The sequence below is a fragment of the Triticum aestivum genome, chromosome 4B (genome assembly GCF_018294505.1).
Source record: "Triticum aestivum cultivar Chinese Spring chromosome 4B, IWGSC CS RefSeq v2.1, whole genome shotgun sequence".
Classification (NCBI taxonomy): Eukaryota; Viridiplantae; Streptophyta; class Magnoliopsida; order Poales; family Poaceae; genus Triticum; species Triticum aestivum.
In genome coordinates this window covers 456,571,359-456,582,357 of record NC_057804.1, presented here as the reverse complement: position 1 = coordinate 456,582,357, position 10,999 = coordinate 456,571,359, and the positions used below count along the sequence as shown (strand labels likewise).

Below are 10,999 nucleotides of genomic sequence, written 5' to 3'. Positions count from 1 at the left end.
CCGTCTTCAAAAAAAAACTTATAGTACTGATGGTTTTGTAACCATTAAAATGTCGTATGGGAAAATATCAAACTTGCCATGAAATAGAAGAAAGGGTGTGCGAGATGAATTTTTGTATTTTCTTTGTGGTAAATCAGTTTATATGGTCTTATATAATAGTTTAAGACCGATTAAGACTGCAAATGGGTATCCTTTAGTAAGATTTGAGTCATGTCACTTTTAGAATAACAATGGGTATCCTTTGGTAAGACTGCAAATGGGTATTTCCCGACACTTTTTAGTTCAAGATTTCGGAAGTCATGTCACTTTTACAGTTTTGCTGCATTTGGTTGAACTAAGAGGGGTCAGAGGATACCCCAAGTGGTTGTATGGGATCCAGTTCTATTAAACACACTTTAGTAAGATTTTTTGGGACTAATAATTATGTTAGAAATAAGTGTGGGACACAGAACTTGTTTGGATGAGAACGAGCGAAATGGTACAAAAGCTAGGTTTTCAGTCTTAGAAAAACTATGATTTACTTATCCTAAAACTCATTACCCTAACCAGATATAGTCTAAAATCAATTTAGTTGCAACTGTAAACAACATGCAGGCAAAACCAATTTCGTAAAAGTAGTACTAAATCGGCAACACTTATTTTGGGATGAAGAGAGTAGTAGCCAAAAAAAACCTTAGGGTCCCAAATTTGCATGTCTAAGACCAATCACCTGGAGGCTTAATATATGGATGAGAGCAAATAAAAGTTCCACGAATAGCCCACAACAAGATATGGTAGGTACCACAAATCAAAGTTACACAAAAAATTGTAGGACAAGATGTTTATATATACAACAGTACATCAACGATTTGCACATCCCAGAAAAGAATTGCAAAACTGAAACAAATAACAAGTTGCCAAAAAAGGAACCTGAATACACACGGGACTCACCGAAGCAGCCGCCAGCCAAAGTACTGCACCTTCAACCGCAGTAAACACCATTCCAATGCAATGTCACTATAATAACTCGAAAAGGAGGTTTTGCTGATCAAACAATCTCCAGCTAACCAGTATACTTCAGCAAATGGCACTAATATGACAAAACTTGGGTGACCCCAACCATACCCGAAAAACCTTTCATCAAAGGGCAATCTTGAGAAAACACTCGGGCGACACACAAAAATCGAAGGTAATAGTTCCCCTGAAGATCATCTTCTACTGGCAAATGCTGCCAATGCATTCGCATGAGCAGGTGGTAGAGCACTTAGTATTGGCTGCATCTGCTGACCATAAACGGATATTAAATGAGAAACAGCCTTGCCAATAGTTGTTTTGACTTCATCACTCTCATCTGGGGAGACTACCACTTGGGCAAAGACATGTATCACATCAGGCACTAGAGTGAGGATCTGCAACAATAAAAAGTTAGATTTGCCTAGGAAAAGTTTGCATGATGGAAGCAAAGATCATGGAATAAATCAAAAAACAATGGGTGGTTTAAGACCAAGTCACCTGGGGATGTGATGATAGCAACAAATTACATAAGCAGCTATAGACAGCCATTGATTCTTCGTGATCTTCTTTTAGTGGCAAAGCTTTGATAAACACTGGAAGAACCTAAGAAACAGAAATAGCATTGCAACCAAGTGTTACATAGGCACTTCAAAGCCTGGAATCTGAAGTTGTTCAAACATACTCCCTCGTCGGAAATACTTGTCAGAGAAATGAATAAAAATGGATGTATCTAGAACTAAAATATGTCTAGATACATCCATTTCTCCGACAAGTGTTCCGGACAGAGGAAGTATTATGTACAGGATAGTGCCTACCTGGTTGAGAGGAATCGACTGAGGTTGCACCATTATCATTCTAGCAATAGCACCGGCCGCATTATCTCTAACTGCAAGGTCTTGTTCGGAATTAGCAAACAAACGGTGCAGACCCTGCAGTATATCCGGATAATATCTGCAGAAGGATGAGCAAAAGCCTGTCAACAACTGAATTTACAGGACTACCATTCATGTTTCCTAGAATGTTAATAATGTAGAAAGAACATTAATTCATTTAGTGACTTGACAGCAGACCACATCCAATACACTTGGCAAAGTTTAGCTTCTATTCTTCAGCACATAAGTCATTATTGTGGAAACTAATTACTAACGTCAGGGTTTAATTTTGTGACACTGCAAGAATTAGGAAGTTGGCAGACTATTACTTGATCTTCTGAGCAGGACTATGAAAAGATAAACTATTGCCTTTTGGGAAAGAACACTGCAGCAATTCCGATACTATGACTTGGACACTAATAAGAGCTGTGGTAACCTATAGTTTTCATCAACTGCTCCTCACTTGCGGGCTTCTTACTCTAAGATTGATAAAGTGAAAAGTGTATGCCCTTGCCTTTCATAAAAGTAATGGAACATGAATCAGATGAAAAAAGCATTCATGTCCATTTTCTATGCAGATAGGCTTTTGGAACACAAGAGAAAAAATCATGCACAACAGATTTTAAATAACAGTCGTTTGGTCCTTCTTGCTTCCGAAGTGCAAGACAGACATTGACCGAGATGTAAAGGTGGGCATGGAATATATCTGTCATTCTAAGTACTCCCTCCGTCCGGAAATACTTGTCGAAGAAATGCATAAAAATGGATGTATCTAGAACTAAAGTATGTCTAGATACATCCATTCCACCGACAAGTATTTCCGGACGGAGGGAGTAATATACATACTTCAGTGCTGCAGCACCGCTGTTCTTGCATAGCTCGCCAACACAGAAAGCAGCATTTCTCCTATTCGTAGCCTCAGAAGATGCAAGTTCTTTCAACGCCAAAGGCATTATCTTCTGCAAATGATTCGAATATGAAGCATTCAGAGGTCAACTAAAACGATGATCTCAATGATAAAATGGCATGGTTTTAAAGAAAATTGTAGGCATACATCAACATAAGCAGAAATTGGAGCACCCATTTCTTGAGCGACCTCAGCTAGAGTGGCAACAACCATAGTCTTGTCTTGGGGAGGATGTGGAGATTTCTGCATTTATTCCAGAAAGAACTTTAAACCTCGAATGTACAATTCTCACAATAATCATTATAGGCATAAGGCAGCTGCCATTAGTTGAGGATGACTAATAGACGGGGACTGGGGATACTCACAGCAAATTTCATTAGGGGGTCAAATAACTTCGCAAAGATAGGATCAAAGTAAGATCGCATCACTTTTGCAAAAGCAGGCAAAAGATCTGAAACTGCGTCCATGAGGACTTCATCATGATCTATGTCACCATCATCTTCACCATCCGACTCTACTTGCTGACAACATGATTCTTGACGCAACAGAGCAAGTGTTGCCTCAGCAAGCCGTGGCATATCTGCGACAAAAGGGACAGTTTTAGCAGCAATCTAGTATTCCGAGTGCACCAAACTCTGATGCAGCTTACAAAGTTCAACAGCAGCAAAACCACAATCTTTCATGATATCAGCTACACTCATGCAAGCTTGAGCGACTACTTCTTTATCATCATCCTCTGTCATGGTCTTGATATAGATGTTCATAATAGTATCTGGAAAAAACAATAGAAATTGAGCATGGCTTGATGTCCAGGTGGCACAATAGACTTAAAAGACATCACTTGTAGTAGCAATTACCAAGAACATCCTTCTGTTTCTCTAGTATATCCTGCATGGTAGAAAAAGTACACACTGCATCAGAATTCTGATGTTCCACGGCAACCACTTCCAAATTGATAAGTTAATACTCACAGGATGTGCAGGTATTGCCCTTAACGCAGTTAGGATGTCTGCAATAATAGTTTTACAATAGTTACTAATAACATCACAAAACATGCCTTTAATGGAAGTCTCGAAGAAAAATACTTAAAGAGAAAAATACTTAAAGAAGCATCTAATTTTACAAATTTGAATTTGGCGGGGGGGGGGGGGGGGGGGGTGATTCAAATCAAACAAGAGTAATCGCTCTGGTTTCTGTGTGAAACATTTGCAATCCATACACTATTTGTTTATGATCTGTTGGTAGTTACCTACCAGAACAGAGGAGTTTGCGGTTTGTAGTTGGTCTCTACACAGTATAGGGTCCATGGATCCAGATAAATTTGATTTTCCCAACTATACCACACAAAAAAATGACAAAAGTAAAAAGTGCTATGATGTAGGAGTCTGATTTGGGTCTGCATCGGTAGATCGGTTTTGAGCCCCTCCCTGGATTGCTAGGTTCAGGTTCGACGACTATTTGAGCAAATCCAGTAATAAGTGGTACACTACCAAGATTGCACTAGCATGATGTTTACTGCATTGAAACTTTGATGGTCCAGCTTGAATAGATTAGCTGTTAAACCTAAACAACCCCTCAAATGATGGACATAAAGTATAACTATACATCATTATATAAAAGAAGCTCAATAATGAATGCATCTTGTGATTTACATTAATGTATCTTGGTGTGAAAAAGTTTATACCGTATCAATATACCATTGGATATTATATACCATCTGGAGACATTCTGTAGATTACGTGTGACAAGTTTATTCATCTAAATACCTTTTTGTATGTTACATGACTACTGGAAGTTTGGAACTTTGCAATTACAACTAAAATCATCAGCCTATCTATTACTCCCTCCGTCCCACTTGCAAAATGCTCTTATATTGTGGGACGGAGGGAGTAGTTGTTATTCTGTAGGCCTGACAAACAAGGAACAAAAGAACTGCTACAAACATGCATATTAAAGGGGAATAGGAAAGATGTTACGTTTTAAGGAAATAATAGCCTGAAGCCTGACATCTTCATGAAAATACCCACTGTGCTTGATTAAAATTTTCAACGACTCCTCCAAGTACCTAGTGTCAGTTCAGGAAATTTTGAAGAACAAAAGATGGCAAGAATATGTATTAAGCCCATTTAAGGATACGGGGCATAGGCACTCTTTGTGTGAAGTGCAAAAAATCCAATAGCCTGAGTTGCAGCAGCTTTCTCATCTAACACTCCAGTCCTCACGCTGATATTTCTAACTCTTGGCTCATCATCATCATCATCATCAGAGGAAACACCACTAAATCCATTGTCAACACCATCAGCATCATCAATGTCCACAGCAGAACCATCATCCAAGTTGCACGAGGAAAATGCAAGAGGCACAACATGAGGGAGATACTGCAATGTGCAGCAACCACTTCCGTAAACATTAACAGCGTTCGTGAAATGAACAAAACTTAGACTACACTTGTTACCTGTGAGAAACTATCATCCAGAATCTCAGCAACGTTGCTAAAAAAACCATGAGTGTACTCCCTTAGCTCGCTATAATCCAATCCAAAACCCTGCAAATATGAAGAGCATAAAGAATTGCACTAAAGCCTGCTGTTTGTCTGCACTCTGAAGTATTGGAATTAAGACTCACACAAATAGCAGCCTCAATAAAAGGAGGTAATATGGCTTCCATTCTGGTTCTGCCAACTGCCATTGCAACTATCCCAACAACCTCAGTAGCCCTAGCTCGTGCGCACAAATCTTCGTCCTTAGTGAGCACCATAAAGCCTTTCATCATTTCAAGAACCTTCTCTGCATATGGGATAAATGCCTGTTCTGCAGCAGCTGCTACAGAGCCAATTGCAGACTGCAGCAAAACATCATCATTGTCAATTTATAAGATAACTTAAGGGGAAAAGGTTGTCACCGTCTTGACATATAGATAATTATGAGCAATGATTTCCATACGAACCATGCATGTCTCTTGCAGGTTCCGAGGACTGCTCTGCAAAGATATAACTAATCTGCATATCAAAGGTTCCAGATATGGTAGGATATCTTCACCCATATCTTCACAGAACGCCGCCAGTGCATAATAAGATTTCTCCTACAAGATCGCAAAGCTTATTGGCATTAGTTAATTACTACAGAAAATGCCATGCAAAGTTAATCAATATCATTTATATCCAAAGTTTCTGCTATTTTTCAGGCTGGTCATAGTGGGAGTAACTTAGCTAGTAACATAGCGCATTTCAAGAAAAGTTTGCTTATGTGTCATGCAGGTTAATGAGGAGAGAGGTGTATGGAGTAACATGATATGTGTATGGAGTAACATGATATGTTACTGTAACATAACACAACCCAAAGCAAAATGAGTCTACAATCTAATAAATGCAATATCTATGATACTACTTCTATGTTACTTTGCACTATGAAGATAGTAACATACACATAGTGTCATATGCATGACACTAGTCTATGTTACTCCCCACTATGACTAGCCCCAGAGATGATATCACTTGAACTAGGTTATTTTACCTTAACTTCATCTGATGGATCTTCAAGTGCATTTAAGATGCATGGAAGTACACTCTCATAGTGAGATAAAATTTCTGGCTGCAAGTGTTCGGCAAACTGACCAAGAGCAAATGATGCAGCACCTCTAACCATCTGCTCTTGATCCTTTAAAGCTTCTAAAACAACTTTGAGACATTCTTCCAACTTATCCTTAAAATGTTCAGAACAACCTTCTGAGACAACACCCAGCGAAGTAACAGCAGCCTCACGATACTTGGGATTAACGTGACGAAAGTTCACAGAAGCAAATTCAAGAACTGGTCCAAAAACGTGTCTTGGTAAGTTGATAGCCATTGTATCAATGACTTCGGCTGCAGAGCGATCTGCCGCTAAATCAGAGTCTTCATCTTCATTAGCTGTTTCTGTAAGCAAGGGGCACATAACTTGTAGAATAGGTACAATCAGCTTGTTCTTTTTTAAGAAAGATGCTTTAAATTTTACAAGCCATGAGATTATCTGAATAGCCTGAAACAAATAAGAGCATTTACAGTCAGTTATTTTGTAAAATCAATAAATATATAATCAATAATGCAGATGGCTGATCAAACCTGTTGCCTTATATTTATTTCCATATCTTGGTTTGAGCAAACTTCAAGCGAGAACTGCACAATTGATCTCACTGAATCTCCAAGAAGTGGTGCAGGAGATTCAATTAGTTCGTCGAATATTTCAAAGGCAATGGAAGCAACATCGTCATCGCCATTAGCAAGACATTGCCTTGATACATTCAAGATACTGGGAACAAAGTCTCGAAACATCTTTACCTACCAGTTATACCAATACAAGATCTGCTCATCAGGCATAAGAGGCAACTCTAGCGGTAGCATGAGATACTATTGAAGATTAAAATCAGCTAAGAGAAGCTACAGCTCTAAAAAGAACAAGACAAACAAAATTACCACTGCTGCATGCAAAGAAAATAACAAACGCATAGAAAAATTAAGTACTACTCCCTCCATAAACTAATATAAGAGTGTTTAGATCACTAAAGTAGTGATCTAAACACTCTTATATTAGTTTACAGAGGGAGTACTTAATAAAAGAAGATCTGCTGAAGAAAAACATTGCCAAAAGGCCTTCTATAAGTATGAAAACTATGATGACACACTTTCACCATGAAAAGTAAATGTTTATAAAAATCAGGAAAGATAGGAAGAACTTACAATGTCTCCTCCTTCATTGACATACTCTATGAAGGATCCAACAGCCCTGTTGCACAGACCAAAAAATAGCTTTACAGTCACAATATGGTAAAATGAGGAAGGCCAAAATTAGCGACATATCACAAACTTAATCGTACTTTAGGGCGGCGATTCTGACTCGGGAGCTGGTCTCATCTTGCAGGCATTTCAGTAAAATAGGTTGCAAATTATTCAGATGAGATTGAAACGTAGTCCCAATAGTTTCAGTAAGGGAGCTGAACAGAATTAAAGCTACCTGTAAAGAGAAGAGCAGGTCAGTAAGCATTGATATTTTGTTGGAAGATACTCCCTCCGTTCCTCAATATAAGGTGTATTATTTTTCCAAAAAGTCAAACTTCTCTAAGTTTGACCAAGTTTATAGACAAAAATACCAATATCTAAAATACCAAATCATTATCACTAGATTCTTCATGAACTATATTTTTACATTTTATATATTTATTATTATAAATCTTTATATATTTTGCTGTAAAGTTGGTCAAACATAGACAACAGTTGACTTTTTGAAAAACTAATACACCTTATATTTAGGAACGGAGGGAGTATTAAGCAGCACATATTTCTTTCCTTTATAGTTCACTTCAGATAATTTATGGATCCACAAACAATTCCTACGAAATACAGAACTAGGACGCTGATTTCTCTGCAACACTGCATATACTACATACATCGGATCATTTGATGTCAAAGAATGCACTACCTATTAGTTACACATTACTGTATTAGTATCCCAACCCCACTAACACACATATACAGGAAGTATAGAAGAAAGTGAACACCAGGTAGACACTTCCATCAATAAAAAGAGAGAAGATGGTGTTAAGACTTCGCACATGCATAGGCAGTGCAACCTTATGAAATCCAACATTTGAAGGTTATGTAACCAGTAGGAGAAAAATGAAAGCCTTAGTGCTGGAAATGTGTAGGCTTTTTGGCAGCTAAGATGGCCAGTCGCGCATACTGTAAAATCCATGCTTACTTAAGTTCTGGATGGTCTTGAAATTTCAACATTTAGCTCTATTTATTGAACATTATGCCAAACAAACAATTATGAAAGAGCACACCGACATGTGGCTGCAGGCTGACAACACAAAAAATACATTTTCATGTTCTCACCACGCGGATAAAGTTCCTGTGGGACTGGCAAACCAGAGGAGCGGAACAGGGGAAGCAAAGGAAGCTATCACAGGTATGGATTTTTTTTAATCTCAAGCTCATTTACATTGCTAGCTTATGGTCCGTAATTATAATACATAGAAAGTACATTCCTAAATCGACCATACATGTCTAGTAGCTTTTTTTTTGCGGGGGCATACATGTCTAGTAGCTGACAGCCGTATCTTACTAAGTAAGGTCAACCGACCTATATAAACTGACCTCTACTAATACTTAGCCAATTAAGCAAAGGGCAGAAGGATTGCAAGTTTGCAACAGACAGTTCTTTAAAAAAATACCAAATTGAAGAAAAGGAATGTGCAAGTAAGCTCTTATTGTGGTCCACATGTATCAAGTATATTATGATAAAACCACATGGCAGGTTTCATTAGACAAATATCCATACTTACACCCTAAACAATGCATGCATACATAATTAAAGATTGAAAATACATGTCAACTAAGAGATACACTTACTTCCCTATGTTCTTCTTGTGGACTTTGGCTGCATTGGAAAAGGAACGGTAACAGCTCTTGCCACTCTCCTGCAGGGACAGCATACTTAGCAATAATGCTCACGACATTTGCACTACCTCTCCTTACAAGATGACTGCATAAGAAGCAAGAGGAAAATCAGTTCATCATCCCCTCAAAATTTCATGTGGAAAAAACTGAGGCAGATTGAACAATAATGAAACAGCATTTGCACCAGGGTGGGAATTAGCTTGATAATTGGTGGCTACTAGCTAGTCCAAGTGAAAACAGATCAACCATGCTCGATCGTCATCGTAACTTGTTAGAGCTGTACTATGCATATCTCGACTTCCATATTTCTAGTTAGCCCAGTTTATGGCAACCCCATCACAGATAAACTTTATATGCAAATATAAGTATTTAAAGTCTAAAGGAGAGGACTTTGAACAAGGAAGAAAAACTCCAATAGAGTGAATTTCTGAGACATCATAAATACTACTCTAGTGTAAAAAACGCTCTTATATTATGGGATGGAGGGAGTAACATTTTGAATTGTTTACTTCGCACTTTTCCATATTTACTAGGATTCGATTAGGCAGTGTTCTCTTTTCTCACATTTGTTCTGCCTCCTAGTCTAACTTCCTCCATTCTAAGTATATTTCCTACTGCTCTCCCTAAAAAAGACATACCAAACCGACTGCAACTTTCCAGCGAGTTGTCCATTTCCGGATAAAACTCGCACAAAAGTATCTCCATTTCGTAACAAACCATTTGTCATTTGGAATACCAGCACATGAATACAATATTATACAAGGAACGGCAGTAGCAGACATCGGTTGCAAGCAGGCCAGATGTATTACAGGTCACCATGATCACTGTAAGTTGTACTACTTGCTTAACTTATGGACCATAAATTACTCCCGACAGGGTTCCAGTTCTCATTAGGTCTCACAGTTGGGTTAATCGTTACTCACACGCACGAACTGTTCAGTTCAGCTATCCCATAGACAACCCTGTGTAACTGAGGATACAGCAGATGACAAATTATAAATTACGGAGAGGCGGGGGGCGCGGGGAAAGTCGGGTAGGGCAAGCACCTGTTGTCGAGGGTGATGGAGTCGATGAGGGCCTGCTTTAGGGAAGCCTTGGCGTGCGGTGGAAGCTTGGGCCAGTGGGAGGTGATCTTCTTGCGGAGGAGCACGGCGGCGAGCTGGCGGACGTTGGGGGTCTTGGCGGTGCGGAGGTGGTGGACGAGCGCCGGCACGACCTGCGGGTCCCGCGCCAGCCGCCGGATCTGCTCCTCCGCCTGCCGCCGCGCGTCGTTGTCCGGCATCAGGAACTGGATTAGCAGGAGCTCCAGTGACTGCGCCATTCCTCCTGCCTGCCTGCTGCCTGAGCCCGCGGGCCTCTCCCTCCCTTCCTTCCTTCCTTGATGCGATCGGCGGCGCCGGCGGCGGGCGGGGGGAGGTCCAAAACCCTACCGATTGGGTTGGCGTGGGTTGCTCGGGTTTTGGTGGCGTCGCGCGTGGGGGCGGGAGGGGTTTATTAGTGAGTAGGGGTAGTAAGTTGGGATATTGCTGTCTTTTCGTGTCTGCTTTGTTTATTTCCATTTCTTTTCTTTTTTTAGTTTATATTATAGGTTGGTTGCGACTTGCGCATTGTTTGTTAATCTTTTTGTAGAATCGTTTCCAATGTTGTTGATTGAGGCGTTGGACCAGCAGGAACCTGGCCCAACTACATCAGAGTTCCATTACGGCCCACGGATAAACGTTATGCAATCCACCGAACATGAAAATGACCCGTTACTTGGCCAGTCACGCTACTATCACATCCCAATTATAACAA

At 39.7% G+C, this 10,999-nt stretch overlaps 1 protein-coding gene across 1 annotated transcript; it reads right to left on the bottom strand.

Moving 5' to 3' along the window:
* Positions 1-771: 771 nt before the first annotated feature.
* LOC123092692 (importin-4) lies at positions 772-10,678 on the bottom strand. The gene is made up of 20 exons (XM_044514515.1): positions 10,252-10,678; positions 9,158-9,290; positions 7,624-7,760; positions 7,487-7,532; positions 6,872-7,087; positions 6,285-6,788; positions 5,719-5,853; positions 5,398-5,613; positions 5,228-5,317; positions 4,909-5,150; positions 4,749-4,837; positions 3,744-3,781; positions 3,630-3,660; positions 3,422-3,544; positions 3,138-3,352; positions 2,920-3,015; positions 2,712-2,824; positions 1,809-1,944; positions 1,492-1,596; positions 772-1,388 (listed from the first exon to the last, which is right to left on the bottom strand). The coding sequence occupies exons 1-20, from the start codon at positions 10,524-10,526 to the stop codon at positions 1,188-1,190; spliced, it is 3,141 nt and encodes a 1,046-aa protein (XP_044370450.1). The 5' UTR covers positions 10,527-10,678; the 3' UTR covers positions 772-1,187.
* Between the last annotated feature and the right edge of the window lie 321 nt (positions 10,679-10,999).